The sequence below is a fragment of the Rhizoctonia solani genome, chromosome 1 (genome assembly GCF_016906535.1).
Source record: "Rhizoctonia solani chromosome 1, complete sequence".
NCBI lineage: Eukaryota > Fungi > Basidiomycota > Agaricomycetes > Cantharellales > Ceratobasidiaceae > Rhizoctonia > Rhizoctonia solani.
Window position 1 is genome coordinate 717765 of NC_057370.1, and position 25749 is coordinate 743513.

Consider the following 25749-nt stretch of genomic DNA (forward strand, 5'->3'; position numbering starts at 1 on the left):
TAATCTTCTCCCAACCTGTCCTGGACACCAGGAAATCTCAAATATCACAAAACCTGACATTTTTCATATGAGATACTACCTTATCTATGTTTCCTGGTGTCCAGGACAGGTTGGGAGAAGATTAATGACCTAGAATACATATCTGCTGGTGAATCTGGGTCTTGAGAAGTCAAATAGCTTACTCATGTAGTCTGATTGTCACAATGGCAGGTGCTATGTCTTGTGCAAAATTGTACAGGTTTTGACCAAACCCAAGATGCCCCTGGTGTGAGCTCCACACTCTCATCCATGCTAATATAATGGTACTAGCTGTCTTCCTGGGGCTCAATAACCCTACCCTGGCAATCTTCATCCCAAGTTCTTTCCACTGTGGCACATCAGTCCATTGAAATCCAACAGCCTGCAACCAGAAACAAGCCACCTTTCATCAAACTCTGTGGCAGCTGGCAGGCTGAGAGTTTGATTAGTCATTCACAATGGGGCATGGAACAGCCCCAGATGACTGGCTTAACCTGCAAAGAAGTAGCAGGGCAGTAGAAGAGAAGTTTCTTGATATTGCATTTCTTCAATCAGAACATTGCAATCACTTATTGAGATCCAGAGACAGAACCATGAGCTCAACTGACATGAAACTTTGCACAGAGGTGGAGTGCAAGGTGACAGTACTTCATGCAAGGTTTGAGAGAGATTGGCCAAGTACATGAGTGGCAATCAACAGGTTAAAGGTCTCATAGGCAATGTTGCATTGCAATTGATTGCCAGTGTATGTTGCTGGGGGATGTTGCACTCCCCCTGCCCCCTTTGCCATGGGCCAATGTTATGGTAGCCTGCAGGCAAGGTCTGAATAATATATTATTATTGAAGAGATTATGTCATCCCCCCCCCACCTCAAATCTGTAGTAGTTTAGTATAGTATTTGATAAAGGACTGGAGGGGGGAGGTCATGTGACCTGGACTTAGAGAATATCACTAAGTCCAGCCATGTTGACCATAAGTCTCTTATATGTGGGAACCCAGAGGTCCTGAGTGTATGAATGCGAGTATATGCGTGTTTCTGGTGGCTGTAGTGTGTACCATGAGTGCCATGGTATGTGTATAAAGGGCATAATAGGGGTGTGGCTCATGACACCTCAGCCCCATCCTATTATAGATATGACACTTCTCCTTAAATCTGTACTTATTTTATTAATTACACAAGTAATACTATAGTAAATAAAATGAGATGAAGATGCAAACTAGGGTTCTCAAGGTCCCTCTTTCCAATTGCAACCTTTTCAAGACTTCCAAATCTCAGGAATACCCTCAATATTCAACATCTTCTGCATATATTGGTTTCTTACTCATTTAAATAAGATATAAATTCAGCTGAGTAGATAAACAGTAACTACCAGTATTTTCCTTGTTTGTAGGATTTATCATACAAGACCCCATCTTGTGGTTACACACAAAAATATTCAGGGTCCCCCCTGTTGCATAGGCAAGTGCTCTGGTACTTATTCAGCCCTTAAGCACTGATGCATTGAATGCACCTTTTCTCCATCACCCAGGCATCCCACAGCACCAAATTGCTTGTGCTTAGGTGCACCTGTTTGTGCACTCCAGAACAATGGCTTAAGCACTCAAATTGGTTAACATTTGGGGAGTTATGCTTGATTTACTGTAAGTACCCAATGTAGAGGTATCATATCTTTGGGAATGTTTACTCCAAGGATGAAACACTTAGCCTTGGGGTAAACATTGCCTTTGGCCAAATATTAGGGACTGCTGCTATTTACCTTGTACCAAAGTATTGGCTCTCTCAAGTGTTTCAATTGTCACATGTACCTGACATAGCTGCAATTGTCTTGGCTGTGATAGAGTGCCTTCCTGGAAGAGGCTAGACAAGGCTCTGGCTGGAGGATCAGGCAAGTAAGATTATGGTGGCTAGGCTTTCTGATCCTGTTACAAAGAATATTGTTAAGATAGTATAGAGCTCCTGAGGCAGTGCTGACACATATGGCTCTTCTGGTATCAGGTGGACAAGTGTCTTCACCACCTAGTGTAATGGAACACACAAAGTTGGGGTTGTCCTCAACAATGTTCATAGCTCTTAGTGGTAGTCTCCATGTCCATCTGTATGGTTTATAACCAGTAAAACCCAATCATATTGATCCTAACAGCTACATACATGGTCAATTACATTCAACTATATTACAAAATGGCTAAAATGCTTGTGTGTATGCATTTGAGATTCCAGAATTGGTTGGGTGGTTGCATGCATTTTGGTTTTACAGGGGAGGCTTTGCACCAGGGGCCTGTTTGCCCTTTGGCAAGGAATTGGACTGTATCCAATAGACCAATGATCTAGCAATATAGAAATTCTAAATTGTTCTCACACTTACTGGTGGTAACCCATTGGTTGACTACTGTCATAAACAGAGGAAAATAGAACTAGCTGGAATTGAACCAGCTTGACCACTAAGCCATAGAGCCCTATTATTCCTCTGCTGACAACCCATGATTACACCTGCTACCCCCAAATTTTGGGCTTGGGCCAGTATGCAACCACTTGTACTGGTCATGTGACTGTGTCCAGGACAACTACCCATAAGATATGTGAAAGATCTGGCATGGTCAGGAGGCCAAATAAGTGGTCCATTGGATATAGGCCAACTCTGCTCCAATGATCTAGGTAGGACCTTGGATGCATACACTTTGTTTAAGACAGAAGTTGCACAGCCATGTGGGCAGAGTCCATGTTTATGGACCAAGTGTGATTTTTCTCCTTGACCAATTTGTAATTGCATTATTGGACCATGAATGTGATTGTTTTTAACATACAACATTAAATATGAGTATATAAAACAAAAATCAGCAACCTGTGCCATGTCTGGCATGTTTGGATCCACTACTGGTGCACAGATGAGGTCCTTGCAAGGTATATGGGGCTACAGAAACAGGGGACCTCTGAACAACAGTTGTGTTTACATTACAACCCCATTTTTGAGGACACCAGAGACCATTATTACAAAGGTCAACATTTTATTGTATTTTTGCATGTTGCATGCATGTATTACAATGTATTTATGGTACATACAAGTGGTGGTCTGCATACAAAATGGCTGCCAAGACTGGACCCTGAGCAGTTTAGATTAATTTAGACTCACTTGCATGTCTGCCCTCACTTGCAAAAGTCTGGAAGGGGATCCTTGGCAACTGTTGGAGCAGATGCCAACCAATTTGATAATCAATCAGGGTTTTTATTTGCATCTGGATAGTCTGGAACGCTCAGACGGCTAAATGACACTCCAGATGCCAGTTTCTACCTTACGGGTAGTCAACCATTATATACCTTCCAAGGCCATTGAAATATCTGGTAACTTGAAGCCGTCTTACTCTGACTTAATTGTTCAAACAATTGCAAGGATCTCATTGGTTTTAGATCTTAGCAATGTTTTGCCAATGTATCCTCTGACGTTTGTGGGAGAGTTTTGTTGACGTTTCCTTGATTGTTCACCGGTTAGCTATATGCCGTAGGATTATTTTATGCGCAGCGTCACAGTCAATTTAGGCTCTTAAGATTGGATACAATGTAGCATGCGAGTACGAGATTCTGACGTTGGATATCTACAGGGGCCCAAGAGACCCTGCAGCACCCTGGCTTGTTTCGGTTTTGGAAACCTCCTCACCAGGGTCTGAAGAATCTGGATTGCTCGCCGAGCATTCGGGAGCACTCTACTAACACTTCCGAGCGTCATACTGAATGCTCCGAGGTATTCGCCGACAATAACAAGCTCCGGGGCGCTTCCGAAATTTTCGGGGTCCTGTAAAGATAGGGGTTCACCAATTGCCAGAGTAAGCATGTTTTTAACTTGACCCACGTGTATTGAGTTCGAACCCCAATGGTGATTCCAAAATACGCGATTGGTTAACGAGGCAGGAGCTCTCGAGTCCCCCCCCCCATCTTCTGGGAGACAAACTTCCTATTAGCAAGTATGCCTTGGGGCATGTTTGGGGATGGTCCTGCATATTGGTAGAGCTGATAGCAATGCCTATTACCGCCTTGCAATTCTCAATATTACTCTCACGGACAGGCCTATGGAGTCGATCGGAGGTCTACCGATACTAGTTGATATGAGGAGTCACTCTTGGTACAGAATACGCTCGGAGTTCTCAATACATCCTGTCCTGAATGTTAACTTGGAACTCGTAAGCACTCACATGAGTATCAATGCAGACAAAAACGTTACGAGAGTTGTCCATGAACAATGCTAACATCAAAAAGCAAAACAATACCTCACTCCAAAACTGGCCCAGAAATCACTTCATAATTTAAGTACACCGGATTTCTGCAGGAGACAAACTTTCCGACAAAACGTACTAACAGCTATTTGTGTTATTACCTGGATGTTTTTGACCCGAGTAGTTACATAGACCAGTTTTAGTAAGATTTCGACCGATTGTTTGAAGTGGCCGGGGGAATCCCAAAGATACATGTAGACTTCCGGTAGATTTTTGACTAGTAACTTAGGCTTCAGTGGCTCCATATATCCGTTGTAATTTCATAGAAATAAGAAGAAATATGAATATATACATATATACATACGTGATTATCTTCAGATATCAGTAGGAATAGGGGATCCGGCACGCTGATGAAAGCTGTGGCACCGAGACGCGAGCAGAACTGGCGGGTGGGTGGCCAAACCTGACGACAAGTGAAGTGTATGAGAGCACCCAAGTTCAGCAACAACTTGCGAGGAAAGGTTCCAAGGCAAGTGAACGTAACAGTGGGTGGGAAAGATGAAAATGAAATTACGATGAATACTCGAATATACTGTGGAAATCCAGTCGAGCAAGTACGATGTTCGATTGACTAATGGCACTTCGCTACTTCCTCCCACATCTCCGCTCATTGGTATACTTTCAGAGCATATTTAACAACATCGATACTCAGGAAGCTGACCGCAAGCTCTTTTTCTATAGGCCATTTGCTTGGGAGAGGGATCGAGTTTACGAATAAAAGGCGTTTGGCTAATGTTCTATCGGCCGTACTAGGCATTTGCTGACGATCGCGTGACTAATTCCTCGTATCTCTGCGCGACCCTACGCCTAAGTCTGGGCTCGTGCATCTGCGCAGGCCCCGATCTACAGCCCCTATTACAAGTTCATTTATTAGAGACCTTCTGTACCCTTAGTTGACATGGTGCAGCTATTCGATCAGAGACCCCATTTTGAAAATTACACCTTGCAGTTCTCTTGTGTGGCTTTGGTGTTCATAGATAGCAATGCGATACAGCAAGATCCAATTCCTTTAAACCCATGGCTTCTGAAGGTCATGGTTCGGCCATGCCCTTGAAAGCTGGTCCATGTGCTACTTTTGTCTGATCAGATGCGGTATTTTAGCTCGAATCTATGCGACTTTCAGCGAAGTTAGATAAAACTGGAAAGCGATGGGTAGAATCACCGTATCTGTTGAGCCAGTATACTATGAAGTGGTACGTAACTTTACTCGAGAAATCTTTGCTATTGGAGCAGGCCTTCCCTGCAAAGATCAATGTCTTTGGATGTCAGTTGATGGAGGAGATCGAGCAGATATGCATACTGACCTTGTGACAGGTGATAAAGATTTAAAGGTTGGGAGTTATTGATAGTACATCAAACGCTCCCGCTGAGGCTCTTCTCTACAATACAACAACTATGAAAGATACCTCTACTTGTGATGCCCGGTCCACAGATGGTTTGAGTGCCACCCGCTCTATTGTCTTGTGTTTTGATGGAACGTCTAACCACTTCAGCGAACGAGTGAGCACTCAGTCATTTGCATGTTCATCTTTGATACTCACGTATCATATTGTAGAACACGAATGTGGTTAAACTGGTGGAGCTTTTGTACAAAAACGACCCATCTACACAAATGGTACATATATCTAGTGCTAATATTTGATTTCAAGTTACTCATTATGTGTGGCTAGGTCTACTATCAGGTAATGTACTGTAATTGAGGTACGTCCCGATATCTAATGGGGCTCGTGTAGACCGGAGTAGGAACATACTCGCATCCAGGATTTTGGACCAGTATCACCGAGGTCATTGCTAAGAAAGCTGATGAAGCGGTTGCATGGTAAGTGCGTCAAACGTATGAACCCGGGATCGATTGTTAATAAGACACCTTGAACTGCAGGTACTTATACCAACATGTATGAAAAACTGGCGTTATTTATTGAGATCTCAACTAACAAAGTCTTTTCCCAGGTTATCGATGGGTACAGATTCATAATGGAATCATATCGAGGTTTGTTAAGATTACACGAGATCATATGATTCAATCCTTGCTCATAAATGTAGAGGGCGATGAAATCAGTATTTTTGGCTTCTCTCGTGGCGCCTATACCGCAAGAGCATTAGCTGGTATGCTTCATGCAGTAAGGACACCGTTCGGGGATAGTCGCAAGAACTAATGGTCAGTGCTGTTGACTGGGTGTGGCACAGGTTGGGATACTCCCAAAACACAATCTGGGTGAGTGAAAACTGCTCTACTTTGCTAAACATGCATATATATATCTGACGGTATCTATATCCAAGAACACATTCCTTTCGCTTATCAAGTATACGCAGGGAAGATTTCCGCCCAGCAAAGCAGGGAATGGCGCCCCACAGGGGATGCCGGCTTAGGTGTATCACAAGAGGGGCTTCTCGGGGCATTAAACATTGAGAAAAATGAACATGATAGGGAACGTTGTAAGATATCTGCTTAACAGTTACTAAACACGTTGCCTATCACAAGCCCATATAGCCAGCAGTAATCCAGACGAAGTCAACCCAAAGAGCTACAAGATGACTTTCTGTACTCCTGTTAAGATATCGTTTTTAGGTGTATGGTATGAGGAATTGGTTGATGCCTGAATAGCATTTGCTTACTTGGATCCGCTCAAAAAATAACCTCCATAATAGGGACACAGTAGGAAGTGTTGGTATGTGATTCTTAAACTTGGTAGACCAACATTAAAACCATTACTGGTTTCCACTCAGGGGCTTTAAAGAGAGAGACACTTCCTTGGATCGAGTACAACCCAAGTGTCATACATTTCAGGTACGTCTCTATTATCCGTGCAGGAATCTTGGGCTCTGATCTCTTCAAAAGACATGCGCTAGCACTTGATGAGTTTCGGGGCCATTTCATACCTAGTGTCTGGGATCACGGACGGACTGTCCGGGGTTCACAAACTGCAGTTGAAATGTGGTTCAGAGGGAGCCACAGTGATGTAGGCGGGGGTTCCCCTTTGACAGATCGCGCTCGCAGAAACCCTGTCTCAAGATTTTGGGATAAAGTGTTCATCCGAATTTATTCACTTTTTGGTAAGCGAGCATTCCCGTTCCCCCGCTGGGTGGTAGGCAGGGGTCGTCTTCCGGACATGAGCAACATATCGTTTCGGTGGATGATGAACCAGTGCATCTCTACCCCCAACGTTCGCATACGTCTGGATGCTTCTTCTCTTGCTCGTTATGAGAAAGCGGGAATATTAGCACCTCCAATCGGGAGATCAGGCCATACACCTCTTGGCCGCGCACTTGACACATACGATAGCACAAAGGAGCCATACGAGGCCACTGAAGACTCACCGTGGTGGTGGTTGATGGAGGTTCTACCTCTTCCCAAACCTTCGCAACGAAACGTCGATCGATCTGTAGTGGAAACAACTTATTGGTGCGTTCATAATTGCGATCAACAAGTAGCTATAATTGATTTCCACTACCCATTGATTTTCCCCCAAGGCCTAATTTGAAGGCCGGGAGACGTATTGGCAACCAGCCTGTGGACCAGATCTTCCTTCATCGCTCGGCCCACGAGCTACAACAATCGGGGTACCGATATAGAGCCAAGTTTAAAAATACACCTCAAGTACGCGACTGAATTATAGTAAATGTATCAGGTAGATGCTAGCCAGTCAAATTTCTCGGACCAATAAAATGCAAGCGCAATAGTGCACAGTTATATGCTTCAACTTAAAGTGGCAACTCTACAGGGACCGGAAATGCTCAGGAGTGCATCGGAGCCATCGGCCAGAGCATTCCCGATCTTTGTGGACAACATCTATGTAAGGAAGAAATTGGGTACGCTCCACAACAGCCCATATCAGTACCAGTATCCATCAATACCCAGGCTGCTTAGACAACTCAGGTAACAGATGTGCGTTGGGTTTTTGCAGATAGCGGGACCTAGACCTCTACGGAGTACTCTGGAGTCCTCAAACGGACGGGAGGGCAAGACTTGCGCTCCTGAATGCTCGCTAACAAGGCTTGAGCGTGCCAAGCGTCCCGGAAAAAGCCACTTTCTTGCACTCTTACTACAATTTCCCATGATATCATTTCGATTTACACACATTTTATACATTGGTAGCAATATAGCATACAACAACGTTGTACTAGCTCTACGGGGCCCGAAAATCTTGGGAGCGCTCCGGGATTCGCTTTTGTCGGCAAGCATTCCGGAGCGTTTGGTATGACACTCGGAAGGGTTCGTGGAGTGCTCCCGAGTGCTCGCCAAGCAATCCTGACTCGTTGGATCCCAACGAGGAGGTTCCCAAAAGCGGAGCACTCCAGAGCGCTCCCGGGCTTTTGGGGCCCCCGTAGAGAGAGGCCAACAGAAGTGTTCAGACACCCTAAATTACAATGCCCAACCCTCTCTGCCGCCTATGTAACAGGATCTCAATAATAACAAATGATCATGAATGCAAACTACGTTGAGCATTAAGATTGAGTTGTCACTAACCATCATGCATGGTCAACTGGAGGTCATAGTCCAAAAATTGAAATGGCTGAGCAGGAAGAGACAGGGAATTGGGAGATATGAATTAGTACATGTGATAGGTTGGCACATTCTGATGCTATTCTCACTTTGAGGTAAATTAATAGATTGGCCCTGAAAATCTTAGGAGTGCTCTGGAACTTACTATTGTTAGTAAGCATTCTGGAGAATTTGGTATGACACTGTTGTAGACACAACAAATACCCAGATCCTACCTTATTTTCTCAAATTTAAACAAGGTCAAACAGACAACATTTTCAATAATGTGACTTTGGCACTCTTATATCATATGCTAATCACCTGGCTATGTCCCCTTCACACTTACTAGGCAGCATAGCCCCCTAGAACCATGACATCACTGGTGACATATATGCATGATGTCATAAATAGAGGAAAATAGAACTAACTGAAATTAAACAAGCTTGACCACTAAGCCATAGAGCCCTAATAATCCTCTGCTGAAAACCAATGATTACACCTAAAAACCCCCAATTGGGCTGTTACACCCTTACAAATCATACCATAAAATTTGTCTGATTTTTCTGATTTTTCTGATTCTTCTACTATATTTTACAAACTCTTTATCTTCACTTTCTCAATCACATGATCTTGGTGCTCATCAAGCCAAGAGGCTGTGGATCTCAGCATACCCTTGACCTGTGTCTACTACTGCTAGAAGTTCTGTGTCATTTGGCTTGGATTCCAGCTTATGAGTGGCATTTCCATTTTCAGCTCATACAGCCTAACCCACTGCAATCTCTTATATTGCCAGTCCCAGGTATGGGAAGGTCATGGAAACTGTTTCACTGGGTACCAGCAGTCACCTGAAATACCCCAAAGCATTTCCAGGCTGCACAGTGCCTTCAGTTCAATGCAACTGCAATTTTGAGTTTCTTTTACTGGCCCTGAGAAGGCAGTTCTGTTACACAGTCCCTAATGGGTGAAACAAGCCAATACTCTGTCCAGCAATGGCCCATATAACTGAGTATGTGTGTGAAAAAAACCAGAACTCATACTGAACTGCATAATCAGTTATGTGCAGATTTGTAAGATGCTCAACACAATTGGCAAAGGTTTTGCAGGTTGCATTACAGCAAAAGTGGGGTTGTGAGCTCAGTTCTTGATGGATTTGTAAGATTCTGTGCTAAGACATAGTGTTACAATGGCCACATATGTTGGTATAATTTGGATGGGATTCACTGGTTGGCTGCTCAGCAATTGTTGTACACCACTATAAGGTGGGTACTTGCTAATAGGGCAGGCACTTGTGGCTGTACTACTACAGACAATGCTTATGTAATCTACTAAGAAGGCTATACTAACATTGCTTAAGGCAACCTACTGCTATCTACTACTGACAATGGGGCCTTAGGCCTGGGAGGTGTGGTAGGTTAAGTGAGGGGTAAGTGTCTGTACTACTAAGGGCTGGCTACTTAGCTGGCTGGGGATGTCCTCCTCTAATGAATAAGAGATGTGTCCTAGACGTCTGTAAGGACGTCAAGGAGGGGGGCGCTTGCGGCCAAGTGTGACTAAGTAGAACTGCGTAAGGCGGTAGCAAGCTATCCTACAACAACAACCGGCTATACTACAATGACCAAGGCCGTAAGGGCGATGGCAAACTATGTAAGTACAATGGGTAAGCCGCTTAAGGCAGCGTAGTCTAAGTAGCTAAGTAGTGGTTACTGGGCTGTAAGGCCCTTGTACAATATGGGATGCAACAAGAGGTAATCAACCTGGGTGTTACCATGGTTGGTTGGCCTCCTTATATATTATAGAGCTACCTAATTACAAATACAATTATGTGCAATACCGTATCAAATAAGAACCCCAGTCCGCAGTTGGCCTTACTCATGCATACGTGTCACTGACGTGTCATAGTGATGTCATCAGGTGGAGGTGGCTACGTATGCTGAGGTAAGCGCGGATGGGGACGTGGCTTGGCGCTTAGCATATATAGGCGCTGAAGTCACGTGACTGAAAATGTTGTCCAATTGCCTTTGTTTAAAATCAAGAAAATGGGAATAAATTCCCTGGTATTGAGTGTGTCTACAACAAGATGAGGTAAAATTGACTTGGGGTCTCCAAGTGATTTCCCTGCTGTATATATAGACAAGGTAAGGGTATATACATGGTCTGTGCACAGGGGAATAGAAGAATCCATATGAAATGAGAACAGCGTGGCATCTTGGCATAATAAGTGCCAAGATCACGTGATCAAAATGTCGTGACCCAACTGTAAGGTTGGTCACACACTAGTGGGTTGGGCGCTTGGGGCTGTACTACTACAAACAAGGCTATGCAACTACTATCTAAGGCTATACTAGGGTTACGTAAGGTAACCGTCTACTGACTAAACTACTGGCAAGGGGGCTTAGCCCTAGAGGTGTGGTAAGCGCAATAAGGGGTAATCTACTGAACTACTAAGGGCCGGCTACTTAGCTGGCTGGGGGTGTTCCTCCTCAATGGTATGAGACAAGGTAAAATTGACTTGGGGTCTCCAAGCAATTTTCCTGCTGTATATATAGACAATACTACTAACTACATGTGGTCTGTGCGTGTGTGAATAGAAGCCTACATGTGAAAAGAGAAGCGTGCTGCGGACTGCGCAGAAGCGTGGATTTCTCCTAAGCGCCCTTGGCACGGCATCTCAGCGCGGCATCTTGGCATAAATAAGCGCCGAGATCACGTGATCAAAAAACAAAAGATATCAAGTCCGTAAAAATACTAAAAATATAGAAAAATTGTGCAATTCTAATGGTATAGGTTAGGAGGTTATGACATTGCCCCCCCCTAAAGGCTCTTGGCAGCGTCACAAGCCTTTCTGAGTCTAGCTTGGTTGAAGCGCTTGATCTCTTCCTGGCTGTGTTCCAGTAGTTCTTCAGGTTCCCATGAATTGTCCTCTGGTCTGTATCCTTTCCATTTAATTAAATAAAACCATTTTCCCTTTGTTGCTTAGAGTCAATGATTGTTCGACCTCTATTCTTCTTCCCCTTCTATTGTTCAGGAGGGGGTCTTTCCGGGAAGGGCTGACTTGGTGATTCGTGGCTTCTGGATAATAATCCCACATAGAACACATTGTGGATTTTCAGGGATTCCGGTAGCTCTAGGCAGTAAGCGTGGCTAGAGATCTTCTCAATGACTTTGAAGGGACCAAGTTGCTTGGGGTCTAACTTGTTTGAATTGGTCCTAAGTTCTATATTTCTTCCATCTAGCCAAACCCTTTTGCCTATTGAGTATTCTGACACGGTTCCTTGATTCCTGGTCATCCGTTCTTTGCTCATCCTCAGGGCTGCTTCCGCTTCCTTCCATTCCCGGGCTAGGGTATCCGCTACGGCGTCTGCTTCCGGGACATTGGCTGGGACGTTTGATGGGTTCATTACCGGGTTCCTCCCATAGACCAGTTCAAAAGGCGTTTTCCCGGTGGCGGCATGTTTGGCATTATTGTACGCATATTCTGCCAATTGGAGCCAGGTAGCCCAGTCTGAGTGATTGGCTGCTACATATGATCTGAGGTAGAACTTGATGAATTGGTTGACCTGTTCTGTTTGGCCATCTGATTCTGGGTGATAAGCCAATGAGAAAGATGGTTTGATTCCCAACCGTTGATAAAGGGCCTTGAGGAACTTTCCTGTGAATGTGGTTCCTTGATCCAATATGGTCTTGACTGGTAATCCATGAAGTTTCCAAATGTGAGTAATGAACAGGTCTGCTAGGCCCTTGGCTGTGATCTTCTTGGTGGTTGGGATGAAATGGCCAAATTTGGAGAAGGAGTCAATTACCACCAGGATTGCGTCGTGCCCGCTAGACTTGGGAAATCCTGTGATGAAGTCGTAGGATATTGTATGGAATGGGAAGGGGGGAACTTCTAAGGGCTTCAGGGCAATGACAGGGGCATGGGCGCAACAATTGGCTTGGCAGGTTGGACAGCATTCCACCCATTCCTTGGCAGATGACTTCATCCCTGGCCACCAGTAGTTGCGGCTCAGGAGTTCCAGGGTTCTTTGTTGCCCAGGATGCCCTGCTAGGGGTGAGTCATGGAATTCTCTGAGCAAGCGTTCTTTCAGGATTTCCGAGTCTGGGACCACTAGCTTCCCTTGGTACCAGAGTAGATCTTCTTCCCAATCGTAATCCCTATACGCCTTGCGGATGGATGGAGGTGCGTTGTCAGCGTCTTCTGTCAGGAACTGGATAATGGGTTCCAAGGAGGGGTTGTCCTTCAGTTTATCTTGGATTTCTGTGACAATCTTGAGTTCCGCCTCTGATGTGTTGGCAAAGACCTCTGCTGGGAGCATGATTTCTGGTTCCTGAGGACTGTCCGTGTAGTCCAACCTTCTAGACAGGGCGTCTGGTTTTCCTGACTGTTTTCCTGGGCAATAGTGTATTTCAAAGTTGAAGTTCAGGAAGATCTGCCAACGCGCGTGCCTTCTGTTAAACGTTTGTGCCTGCATCCAATATTCCAGGTTTCTATGATCTGTGAAAACCTGGATTGGTCTGTCCGCTGCCTCTAGGAAAATCCGCCATTCTTCTAATGCCTTGATTATGGCCAGGAGCTCCTTATTGTGGGTGTCATAATTAGCCTTGGCGCCGGAGAAAGATTTTGACATGTAAGCCACCGGGTGTAAGCGGTTGTCTTTCCCTCTTTGGCTAAGAATTGCTCCCATGGCTACTCCGGATGCATCTGTTTCCAGGTAGTAAGGAAGTTCAGGATTAGAGTGGGCCAAGACCGGTGACTGGGTGACAAGGGATTTTAATTCCTGGAATGCTGCTTCTTCTAGGGTACCCCATGTCCAGGGGTTTTCCTTCCTGGTAAGGTTGTGCAAAGGTTGTGCAACAGAACTGAAATTAGGAATGAAACGGCGGAGGTAATTACAAAACCTAGGAAGGCTTGGACTTGTTTGACGGTTCTGGGCGTGGGCCAGGTGGTGACAGCCTTGATTTTCTTCTGATCCATGGAGAAGCCTGCTGGTGAAATGACAATTCCTAAGTAATCCACTGTGGTAACGTGGAAGTGGCACTTGGATAGTTTGCAAAACAGTTGGTTCTTCATTAGCCGGGATAGGACCTCTCTGACATGGGTTGGATGGTCCTTAGGGTTTTTGGAGAAGATCAGGATATCGTCCAGGTAGATGACAACAGTGATGTCAATAAGGTTGCAGAATAAATTGTTCATAAAGTGTTGAAAGGCGGCTGGGGCGTTGGTGAGGCCAAAGGGCATGACTAAGTATTCAAATAGCCCATACTTGGTTCTGAAAGCCGTTTTCCATTCATTGCCTTTTTTAATTTGTACGTTATTGTAACCCCAGCGCAAGTCAAGCTTTGTGAATATTTTGGCGTGCCGTAATTTGGCCATGAGGTCATCCTGCCTTGGAAGGGGGTAGACATTTTTGTGGGTTACGTCATTCAGCTTCCTGTAATCAACAACCAGTTGGAGAGATCCATCAACCTTTTTTACAACATGACCGGGGCGCCTGCTGAGGAAGTACTAGGGCGGATCTTGCCCGTTGCTAATTCCTCGTCAATATGTTTTTTAACGCCTTTGACTCTGCATTGGTCATGCCATATATGGGGCCAGGGGGCAGTTTGGCGTCCGGAACAAGGTCTATGGAGATGTCATACTCCCTATGTGGAGGGAGAACCTTAAATTCTTCTTCGCCAAAAACTTTAGCAAACTCATGGTACTGAGGGGGAAGGTCTGCTAAAGGATCTGAGTCCGCTTCTTCCTTGGAGGCAATTTGAACTTGTTCAGGGAATGTGACTAGTCCCTGTTGCCAATCAATAAGAGGGGCTTCTGTTGTTAACCATGTCATGCCTAGGATTGCCGGGGTGTTGCCAATGGGGCAAACAAGAATGGGATGGAGTGGATGTGGCCATTGGCCAAGACGGTGAGGTGAACCTGGTGCCAAATGCGACCAGTCTGAGAGATAGTACCATCTAACATTCTCACAACTTGTGGATTTTTGAGTTGGGTTTTTGGGATTTTATATTTTTCCACAATCAAAGGGGAGATAAAGTTTGAAGTGGCTCCTGAGTCAATGAGTGTTTTGAGGGGTTCTGCCGGGAATTTTTGGACATATAGATTGATAAATAACAAAGGTTTTTTATTCGAGTCTAGAGCAAGAGATACAAATTCAACGCTATCTAAATTGTCCATTTTTTTGGTTGGGGGCTTGGCAGCAGTCCTTGACTTTATTCTTTTCCCAACTCTTCCTTGGCTACCTTGGCAACCTCCTTGATAGTTGCCTTCCAACCGTTAGGGCACTGTTTGATGCCATGCCCTTTTTGACCGCACTTGACACAAAGGCCAGACGCGCGGCGGCAGTCCCTTTCCTCCAGGGTAACGTAATTGGGATCCTCTGATAATCGGACCCGTTGAGTAGTGGTAGTGGAGGTGGTGGCCACGGTGGCCGGGACTTGGCAGGCGCCTTCTTTGGGCGGTTTTCCTTGTTTTCCCAACAAGTGTTGTCAATTTTGACCGAGGCGGCGAATATAGCCTCAAGGTCATCGTTGGGAATGTTGTCTTTAGTGGACAAGAGTTCCTTTACCTTCCAGTGAAGGCCGCGCATAAACTGGGCAATGTATGCCTCAGTGTTCCAGTCAAGTTCCGCCATGAGGTTGCAGAATTTGGTAACATACTCAGACGTGGTGGTTGTCTGAGTCAGCGCGGCAATCTTTCTGGCGGCTGCCCGTTTAGCGTTGGGATTGGCAAATGCCTCCTTGAATTTGGCCGTCAAGGCCGGGATGGTGGTTGGAGGGTTGCCCTCTCCCTTGATGATGGCCCCAATAAGGGGGAGCGCCCAATCGACTGCTTTGTCTGTCATGTGGTAGAGTATCCACACAACCATCTGCTCCTCCTCATCAAATTGATCCCTGTGAAGAGCAACCCAGAGCAGCATCCTGTCAAGCCACTGGGTAGCCTTACAACCTCTGGTATCACCCTTGTAAGGGTTGGGGAGTTCCATCTTGGGTCGCTTACACTGGACCCTGAGTCAAAGGGGGTAAGGGAGCTGAGGCCCCGCCTAGGCGTGTTGCAAGGTTCCCTTTTGGGGGCTTGCCTGTCTTCCTCTTCTTCTGAGTTGTACCCTGTGCCCCTTGAAGGGCGGAAGGGGGCCTTGAGCCCAGGCCTAACCGTTGCTGGAGAGTGGGCTTCTCCTCCTGTCTGAGTAGGAGGGGTGATAGGCCCAGTCAATGGGCCAGGCTGGGTTTGGGCTCCTCCTTGGTCCTTGTTGCCAAGTAGGTTGGCGGTTTCCTTGCATATGGCCTTGAGCTGGATGAGCTCTTGGCTTTGTGATTTGATTTGGTCCTGCAAGGACCCAACAGTGGCGGTGAGGGCTGTGATAGCCTCAAGGAGAGCGGTAAGGAACGGCTCCTGTTCCATCCTTGGCAAGTCTTGCAAAGTGGGAGATGCGCTGCGAGAGGGTGGTTGGGAATGGGTTGGAATGGAATGGCGGCTGGAGCGGCTGGAGCGGCAAGAGTAGGGGTGAGGGACGCCAGAGCGTGTGGATGGTATGGTGGAGACGGCGTGGGGGATAGAGTTGCCTGATTCAGGACTTATGAGCGGTTTTTTTGCAGTATGTGAACGCTAAATCCTTGCGTCAAACACCTAGCGTTGAACAATCCCTACAACAAATCAACAGATCTGGCAATTGTGATACAAGCAGGTTTTTTGCAAGCGGGTGGTTCAGCTGTCTAGGATTGCTAACTGCTGTGTTCCGGCAAAACACGTGGTATGCGGACGATTAGAGACTGTCCGCCTTATAGCAATTTGGTACTGGGTGGGACCAACAGCTGTTTGATTATTAAAGCTGAAGGCAAGTCCAATCACCCGTTTTCCCTTGTGCTAGTACGGGAGTTCCTCTTGTTTGTTGATCAAGCCTACAGAAGTCAATTTTACAATGTTGTGACCCAACTGTAAGGTTGGTCACACACTAGTGGGTTGGGCGCTTGGGGCCGTACTACTACAAACAAGGCTATGCGACTACTATCTAAGGCTATACTAGGGTTATGTAAGGTAACCGTCTACTGACTAAACTACTGGCAAGGGGGCTTAGCCCTAGAGGTGTGGTAAGCGCAATAAGGGGTAATCTACTGAACTACTAAGGGCCGGCTACTTAGCTGGCTGGGGGTGTTCCTCCTCAATGGTATGAGACAAGGTAAAATTGACTTGGGGTCTCCAAGCAATTTTCCTGCTGTATATATAGACAATACTACTAACTACATGTGGTCTGTGCGTGTGTGAATAGAAGCCTACATGTGAAAAGAGAAGCGTGCTGCGGACTGCGCAGAAGCGTGGATTTCTCCTAAGCGCCCTTGGCACGGCATCTCAGCGCGGCATCTCGGCATAAATAAGCGCCGAGATCACGTGATCAAAAAACAAAAGATATCAAGTCCGTAAAAAATACTAAAAAAATAATAGAAAAATCGTGCGATTCTAATGGTATAGGTTAGGAGGTTATGACAAAAAAATTAGAGATATCAAGTCTGTAAAAAATGCTAAAAATAATAGAAAAACTGTGCAAGTTCAATGGTATAATTCAAGGGAGTGTAACAGCAATGGAGATAAACTTTTGACCTCTCCTGACCTGCAATACTTTTGCTGCTCAGTGTACCATAGTGTCATAAACAGAGAAAATAGAACTAGCTGGAATTGAACCAACTTGACCACTAAGCCATAGAGCCCTATTATTCCTCTGCTGACAACCCATGGTTACACTTGCAACCCCCCAATTTGGGCTTAGGCCAGCATGCAACCACTTGTACTGGTCTGTTTTGACTATGTCCAGGACACACAGCTATGCTACAAATAGTCATGCAATTGGGTACAGTATTCAATCAAACAATATCAAATCAATATTATCAACTTGTTGGTTGATACTACATGGCTGTGCTGCAGAGAAACCAATCATAGTTACAAAAGAATCATCCAGAGTCCAGATCAGTGATAGGGTCCCAACCAAGTGTACCTAAAGTGGCAATCAACTGTAGAAAACTTTGCAGTGACTCACTCAACCAACACAGATCCTAAGGGCATTGTTGTACAGTGGTCTATTAATATGCAATCAGTTGTAACTCCAGATTAAGACTGTACTTTGAGACTCAAAACTAAAATTCTGATCTTGCACTTAAATTCCGTATCTTAGCCGCATACAGTAGCACTCAGTTGTCTTTAGTTAGCCCTGATTGTCCGTAAGATCCTCTTCTAGTATCAATATTAGATAAAGTAGGCTAGATTTACCAGTGTTGTTGTGGGAAGGGTGTTGGGCTGAAATACGATGTAAATGGGATGCAAAGTACAATTACCGAACACGGAAACATAATTGATAAAAACAAGAGCATATTCGGAGACAAGATACGAGAAAGTCTGAACCAAGGCAACATCATAGGGACGCTCCGACCTGTTGCACTTGTTGCACAAGTCTGTCACAAGCTCCATCAATTGGCCAACCAGTCGTCCCTGTCCCAGTCGCCGCGATGGGACCAGACGCAATTCAAACACAAGGCACGAAGTTGTTCGAGTTGCTCTACTTTAGAGCAGATGTAGAGTGGACGAGGTGGTCGGCTAGGTTTGCAAACGCGACTCGTCAATGTGGAAGGGTGGTGGGGGTTTCTCCGGTTCCTGATCTGGCATGGGTATGATAGCTCGGGGAGGTGCGTCGAGCGACATTGCATACGTGTCTGCGATCTTCGCAGCCTCATCGACAGGGGTCTTAACCTCCTCTGCGTGGGGGGCTACATCACCTGCCGAGACGGCGAGCGCGGCGCTCTGTGACGTATCGACCGGGGATCCGTCGGGCATTGGTGTAGTCCTGGCCCGCTTCGCTGCTCGATCCGGATCTTCCATTTCCACATCTGGGCCACCTCCTGTGGATACAGGCTCTGCGCTCTCTCTCGCCGCATCGCTCCGTTGTCTCTTTAAACGCCGTTCAATCTCCACCGGATCTTCCACTACGTGAGATAGCCAACGTAATAAGTTTGTAATGCATCTTTTCGAGAAACGTGGGCTCTACCACGGGCACGGGTACTTGCACGACTGCAGCGTCGGTCCCATTGACCTCGCTGGTCTCGATAATGACGGCGACGGAGCTGGTTCATCCGTAGTTCCATTCACAGGGGCGTCGACTAGCTGGGTCGACATTGGAATGGTCCGTGGCAAAACGCCAGTTCGGCGTTTTCATTCGCGGCTTGATTCGCTTCGTTCAGTAACCTCTGTTCCTCCTCGTACTCCAGCGTCATCCCGTCTCGGGGTTGATCCCGTACTCGTCCTATCGTAACCAAACATCAATAACGGGTGAATATCAACAAGGAGACCACGTACTCGGACGTCCTTTGTGAACCTCTTGAATTTCTTCTTTAGCTCTCCAAGCACGGGTCCAAGGCGATACGTGACCTGCTCCAACGTCCGCATGTCGGCCTCTGTTTGAGCTGCAATCTCGGCCTTGGGTTCGCGCGGTGGCAGTGGTGGAGCTACGGGCAAGACCAGCACACGTTTCTTGCGCTTGACAGCATCGGGGAACATGTTGGGCGGCTTGCGAGCAGTGTCGAGTAACTCGGCAAAAAGGCATAGCGCTGTTGGTCCGTTGGAGACAGGATCTGCACATAACTGTCGCGAGAAAAGCCGAACCAGTCCCGCACGTCCGAGGAGAGCGGCCAGGTCTCCATCACAGATAGCGAGCACAAGGATAGGATCGGTCGACGCAATACTGTCAAGCATGGCCTTCATTGTCAACCGAGCGGTTTCCGGGACAGCATGGCACCAGCCGAGGAGTGACGGATGTAAATGACAGCGGGCTTGTGTCGCTTGGCCTCGACAAACAGCTGAACAATTCCTGCTTCAATGGTCTACGAAAAGTATGAGTATCGAGATAGTATGATGCAACGGTCTCGTACCCTGGTTGAATCGCCGACAAGCGTAGCCAGTCCATACTCTGCACATGAAAGCCCTCCAGGAAATGCAACACAGCTGCCCCAACCTGAGAATGGCCCATCCCTGACGGACCATGTAACAAAATCCTGGGTCGGTGCACACGCATCGTCTCGAGCGCTTATAAAAAAAATAAATCATAAACCTCCATTTGATCGGAACCAACCGGAAGCACGCGCCTCACCTTGGGATCATTTCCCTCTCCCATCCTCCATCAGCGTCATCGTACTCCCACTCGGCCTCTTCGAGCGTATTACGCTTCTTCGAGTTGGGCAGGGATTTTTCGAGGGTCGCTACCACTGTATCAAGTGCTGGCTGGAGCAGCGGTCGGAGGTGTTGAGGAAGCGGCGAAGCGTGGGACGACGTAGAGCGTGCGCTGGACGGAATTAATTCTGCCAAGAAGCCAATCGAAATCGGAGTTTAGTATCGTCGATCAAATTCATAAACGGCTAGCTTACGCACTTTTCACTGAGACCATAAAGTCCCTGGGCTGGACCTCGATCGTCTTTGGATCGACGAGTAGGCGTTCGCTTGATTTGTAAATCTGTGGGTACGACGTTGGACCGCATTTAGAGCAGCCTCAGTGCAGAGTGCCTGGGAGTGCCACGATCCAAACAGTGGCCCGAAAAAGAAGTCGAGATACACGCGCATAAGCGATTCGATCAAAACAAACGCATCGCGTGTGGTCCAATGAAATTAAGATCGGAAACCGAGAAATATCGTTAGCGAGAGCGCAAGCCTGTCGCATGAGTACGCACCCTCAAGTCAGCACCACCATAGCCCTTGGTAACTTCGGCCAGTCGCTGCAAATGTTCAGCTCCTTCTTGACCATCCATCCCTTCCAACCGTTTGTGTTGATTTCTAGGATACGCTTACGTGCGTCGAGGTTGGGAAGACCAAAGTAGAATTCCCGATCGAATCTATGGAGAAGTTAAATTTACACTGTCCTTGGTGATCGACGTGATGAACACTAACCGACCGGGTCTGCGGAGTGCAGGATCTACCGCGTCGGGCCGATTAGTCGCGCCGATGACAACAACCTGGCCGCGGCCGTCCATTCCGTCCATTAGCGCAAGAAGGGTAGACACAATGCTAGCATGAATCTGGTCCTGTTTTGACGATCGGACGGGTGCAAGACCGTCGATCTCGTCAAAAAAGATGATAGAGGGCTGGCAGGCGCGAGCTTCGTCGAACAAGAGCCGGAGCTGGCGTTCTGCTTCACCGACCCATTTCGACAGACAATCGGCGCCCTTACGCATGAAAAAGGCTGGCGAACAAGTTAGCGAGTGCTGGTGATTGGAATGGAAACAACATACATATGCTTTTACCATCTGCCTTGGAGCTGGCAGCAAGGGCTCGTGCGACTAGAGTTTTACCGGTACCAGGGGGACCGTGGAAAAGTACGCCGCGAGGTGGGATAATGTTGAATTGTTGGAAGATTTCAGGATAGAGAAGAGGGAGTTGAATCATCTCTTTAAGAGAATTGATGTCTGCAGAGCACAAATTAAACTTGAAGCTCGAGCGGGGAGGTCAAGAACTTACGGTCGTCTAAGCCACCGACCTGATCAAAGGAGATTTTGTTTTGTGCCGAGAGGATCGGCATCGGCCAATGCTAGGCAGAGAGTTGGTGGTCGCACATTGTGGAAAAAAATGAAAACTCACCCGAGTCAGCGTTGAACTTGCCTAGATTGGATGGTCCGCCGCTGCCACCTAGATCGCCAGCAACCATGCCAGCGCCACCCGGAAGAAGACCGCCAGTACCGCCAGCAGCAGTATTCGCAAAGAGTTTGTGTGGCGAGGTAGGAGGATTGTCCGAGTCCTGTTGTATATGAGCAAATATGATAAAGTGGCGGCGATTTTACTCACCGAGTCAAAGCCTGGGACACCAGGCAAAGGTATTCCCAGCAGTTTGCTGAGTTCTGTGCCATTCCTGGAGAAGCCAAAGTTGTTCTTGCGTGGAGGGGGGCGACGAGCTGGAGCTTTTCCCTTTGGTTTAACACCTTGACTGCGGACATTGTCGGCGACGTCGAGTAGCTGGGGAATGGTATAGTTGACTTGTCTGCGCTGACGAAGGCTGTATCCACGAGGCTTGGAGTCATCCTCTCCTTCATGTTCTTCCTCTTCCTCCTCGTCCTCGCCCTCTGCGTCGATGTCGAGGTCCATGTCGTCGTCGTCATGCTGTCGTGCTGGCCGTCTGAGTAATCAGGATCCTCGTCGTGGAGCGCTGCACGGGCCGAGTTACGGGTCTGGCGAGGAGGCCTGGGCCGCATTTCGCGCGAATGCTGGGCTGGGGAGGTGGTGGTCTGCGTGGCTTTTGGGGCTTGGGACGGGGTCGGAGGCGACGAGCGCCGTAGTCTTCTTCGCCAAGCTCTTCTTCGTCATCGTCGGCGGTGATAAAATCATTGGGGAGATGGGAGCGTCGGGTACGGGTGCGGGGTGGATGGGGGTCGTCTGACTGGTCCGAACTGGGGTCCAGGTAGGACACAGCCTTGACAGCGCGGCCACTTCTGGTTATGCGGCGTATGCTCTCCTTCCTCGTCATCGTCCTCGTCGTCCGGGTGAGCTTGGCCTCGGGTGTGCGGGTCCCACGCGTGTTCCGTCGGGTTGCTGGGGGTGACACAGAGGCCGTGTTGTTCGTGGCTTCCAGGCCATAGTCCGACCCAGACGTTCTTCGTGCTGCCCCTCGCGTCATCCGGCGCTCGCCATCAGGGAGAACGACCATGCTGCCCAGCCCAACTGTCAGTCGCTTGCCGTTTTGGTGGTTGTCGACAGAGTCGCTCATCGTGCTGACAAAGAAACACTGACAAACCACGTCACATGACCCTCTCCCACGTGCCATCTTCATTTGCTTCCCCAGTCTACCCAGTCACTTTCATGCTGGGCGCTGCCCGCGCCGCCGCTCGCGCCATCCGCCGTGCCTTGGTCGAAGATGACATCTATGCCGCACAAAGAACTCTCAGCGCTTACCAGGGCCCCTCACGTCTCCCACTCACCGCCTTGGTCCATGGCACCATTCGCACTCGCAGACCCATGGCAGCTGCCATCGCCATAGAATCACATCTTGCAAATGCCAAATCTCTTCCCGTCCCTACTCTCCAGGCATACATATCCGCCTTACCTCGTCAGAGCCTCAGATAATCCCCACAGAGACCGCCCATACTCCCGTCACTGCTGCTCTCACAGTCCTGGCAGCCGCCCGTCGCTCGCGCCAACAACAGCGTACCACACACATGTACGATGCTGCCATCCGTGCGTGTCTCATTCAAGGCGAAATCATCACTGGCTCCCTTCTCTTCGTCCTGCTGGTCAGAGATTGGCAACGCCGTCACCGGGACCCTCCGGTCGATCCCCCTGATCCAGCACCTGATCCCGCCCCAACCACACCCAGCCCTCTCGAGAAATGGGACCGATCGTTTCCTACTGCATTTACCTCGCCTATACCCCCCGACGCCCCCATCCCTCCTTTTCCCTCTCCCCATATAATGGAAGCCATCATCTCCGCCTTGGATCTTCGCCCCAAACCCAATCCTCAGACCACCCACGACTTGCCTCCCGGTCGCCCACCCGACTCGATACTTGCTCTGGCACACTTGACGCGCATATTTTCCGACCGTGCTCTGCCCTTTTCGCGATACGCTTCCTTGTTGAATGCACTTGCTCGGACACCTCCCATGGCTGACAAGGTCGAAACTTACTTTCATGGCATACTCAGGCAAACTTGTCATAATCCTCCGCTCATGGACACACGCTCCTACAATGTCTTGATCAACTATTCTCTCAGCGTCGTTCGAAAACCTGGCTGGGCTGAACGACTTGTCGAACACATGAGTACTATTCGGAGCCCTCCATTAAGGATCACAGACGCGACTCGGGCGATCATCACTCGTGGAGAGGCTAAATGCGAGAACCCGGTCTGGCCGCACGTATTTTATCCCATATAGATGCGCGAGGACATTCCACCAGGCTCCCTTCCAACTCGGCCCCACCTGCGCCTCCTTCGACCCCACTATATGCTCTTGTTGATCTACCAAAAGACCCACCTTCTTGCGCGCATATTCACAATTTGACATCGCTTGGAACTCCAACCCAAGTGCTCCAGTTGGGGAACACTCTATTACCTAACCTGCACATCCCGCCAACGAGTATCAACCCCCGTACCAAGCACACCCTTGAATGCGTACTCAGGATTGGCCCAACGGCTCTAACCTCGATCTTGAATGCGTTGTGTAAATCGGGAAAAACAGGTCTTGCGGAACGGGTCCACCGACTAGGCGTCCTTGCCGAACAAATCCCCGCGCTTTCATCCTACCTCTCGCGTTTCACACCACAATTGTCCAACTGTATGCTCGAGAGGCAAGAAAGGGGCTGGTTGTCATTGAACCAAGACCGTCTCCTCTCGCTCCGCCGCATAAAGCCAAAGCCATCGTAGATGCTGGGACTCTTCTAGCCCCTACTCCAGCACTAGCCAAATCCTCAGTCGAAGGGTGGGGATACGACGTTCAGACCCCGGGTGGACGAACTCATCGTGGGATCAAGCGATGGGCTTTAGCAAGAAGCGCAGCGGCTCATGTATACCTCACATACATCCGCCCTCGTCTCCTATTTCCCTTCTCAAATCCAATCCAATCCCAATCGCAACCCCAGTACATTCCAGACGCGCGGTTATATAATTCCCTATTTGACGTATTCGGTCGCCGCCCAAACATGCTCCTCCGCACTCACCTTTCCAAAATCACTCGCGCGCGAAATCGCAGAGCGAGCACAAAGACCGGAATTCCAAGCCAGACAGACGCGTTTGTCCAAGTGCTGGTAAAAGACATGGTAGCGGTCGGAATGAAAGAGGACGTACCCGGCGGATGGAGCCACTTTATCCCCATCGACTACGCCGCGTTCGACTACTCGTCTCGAACGTCCTGGAAACTGCGTATCGTATGCGGCATCCAGCGGCGCCGAGCGGGAGGTGGAAAGTCCACGAAACCCGGATGCGTATGCGGTTCCGCCCGCGTTTACGTGCTAGCATCTGGGCGCGTCTTGCTCCGTACAGAAAGGGAACAGTTTATGCAGTCCCTGAACTATGTGCGGGCTAAACCGCAAAGACAACGTGCGCAACAGCTGGTCAACCTCGAAAAGGCACTTCGTCGGAACTGGCTCAGCGCGAAAAGGAATTGGAAAGGAGATCAAGACGCACGAGGTCGATGAATTCTGGAACCACCTGAGCGCTAGTCGAGAACGGGAGATGAAGACGAGGGCATCCATGAGGCGGGCAAGGGCGGAGATGCAGCGCGCGATGGCACGATTTGACGTGCGAGAAATTCCGAGAAGTACCCACCAAACGAGTCCGGGATATATGGCTTTTCGTGCAAGACAAGGTCAAAGAGCTCGCAAAAATCAAGCGCATGGCAGCTAGGGAGGGTGAAGTTCGCGTAGGAGGTGGTCGATACAAGAGGCGACGACAAGTCCTCAAGCCATCGATCGGTAACCCCTCTTCGAAAGTTACCGGAATTCTCCCCCAGTCCCAGGGAAAGGATACCCTACCTTCACCGCGAGAGACTACGCCACCATCCGCAAAGATTGCGGGTCTAGGAAATGTACCTTCTGCCCGACCTCGAAGTAAACACCGAAAGCCCCGTCGGCACTCGTAGCTTTCTCTGGTGGGTGATTCTTTACTTTCTCGAGTTTTCATCTTACTGAAATAGCCTTTTCGCTAGGTGTCGTCGAGCCGGCTTTGGGGCCCACATATATGCGTATATGCTATGGACTGTCGGTCATGGGTCGCCCTTTCAAGCTTGACTCCGATCCAAGGTACCTTTACTGGGACATCATGTGACTAAAAAAAAGCTCATTTTTCGGTAGACACACACCAGAAAAGCCATTCGATGCTTTATCGTACTTGCCCTTGAAAGCTTGTATCTCCACTTGTATTAACTCCACGCTCGTAACCGATCTTAGAGTGCTCTTACATGTATCGATATCGAATTAGTAGACTCTCGTGCTGTTCGGCGCAGGGTCACAACGTATATGAGATGTTATTGCAAGTAGGGGAATG

At 48.0% G+C, this 25749-nt stretch overlaps 4 protein-coding genes across 4 annotated transcripts; 2 read left to right on the forward strand and 2 right to left on the reverse strand.

Annotated features, from left to right (window-relative positions):
- Positions 1 to 5676: 5676 nt before the first annotated feature.
- On the forward strand, positions 5677 to 7891 carry RhiXN_03712 (uncharacterized protein; the record flags this gene model as incomplete). Its single annotated transcript, XM_043323529.1, has 14 exons — positions 5677 to 5781; positions 5837 to 5896; positions 5952 to 5963; positions 6015 to 6100; positions 6161 to 6176; positions 6232 to 6271; positions 6325 to 6401; positions 6469 to 6496; positions 6562 to 6717; positions 6773 to 6857; positions 6931 to 6950; positions 7009 to 7069; positions 7121 to 7684; positions 7753 to 7891. The coding sequence occupies 14 exons, from the start codon at positions 5677 to 5679 to the stop codon at positions 7889 to 7891; spliced, it is 1449 nt and encodes a 482-aa protein (XP_043175948.1).
- A 3887-nt stretch (positions 7892 to 11778) lies between these two features.
- RhiXN_03713 (Retrotransposable element Tf2 protein) lies at positions 11779 to 18886 on the reverse strand (the record flags this gene model as incomplete). The annotated part of the gene is made up of 8 exons (XM_043323530.1): positions 11779 to 13584; positions 13656 to 14256; positions 14318 to 14678; positions 14714 to 14969; positions 15034 to 15699; positions 15759 to 16321; positions 18356 to 18727; positions 18790 to 18886. 8 exons carry the CDS (start codon positions 18884 to 18886, stop codon positions 11779 to 11781), a joined length of 4722 nt encoding a protein of 1573 aa, XP_043175949.1.
- A 125-nt stretch (positions 18887 to 19011) lies between these two features.
- Positions 19012 to 22485, reverse strand: RhiXN_03714 (AAA family ATPase; the record flags this gene model as incomplete). The annotated part of the gene is made up of 13 exons (XM_043323531.1): positions 19012 to 19044; positions 19098 to 19482; positions 19527 to 19621; positions 19670 to 19823; positions 19888 to 20095; positions 20166 to 20247; positions 20462 to 20506; positions 20533 to 20623; positions 20679 to 20970; positions 21020 to 21193; positions 21366 to 21522; positions 21570 to 21881; positions 21934 to 22485. The coding sequence occupies 13 exons, from the start codon at positions 22483 to 22485 to the stop codon at positions 19012 to 19014; spliced, it is 2580 nt and encodes an 859-aa protein (XP_043175950.1).
- A 92-nt stretch (positions 22486 to 22577) lies between these two features.
- RhiXN_03715 (uncharacterized protein) lies at positions 22578 to 25345 on the forward strand (the record flags this gene model as incomplete). The annotated part of the gene is made up of 5 exons (XM_043323532.1): positions 22578 to 22824; positions 22887 to 23588; positions 23645 to 24043; positions 24118 to 24894; positions 24972 to 25345. 5 exons carry the CDS (start codon positions 22578 to 22580, stop codon positions 25343 to 25345), a joined length of 2499 nt encoding a protein of 832 aa, XP_043175951.1.
- Between the last annotated feature and the right edge of the window lie 404 nt (positions 25346 to 25749).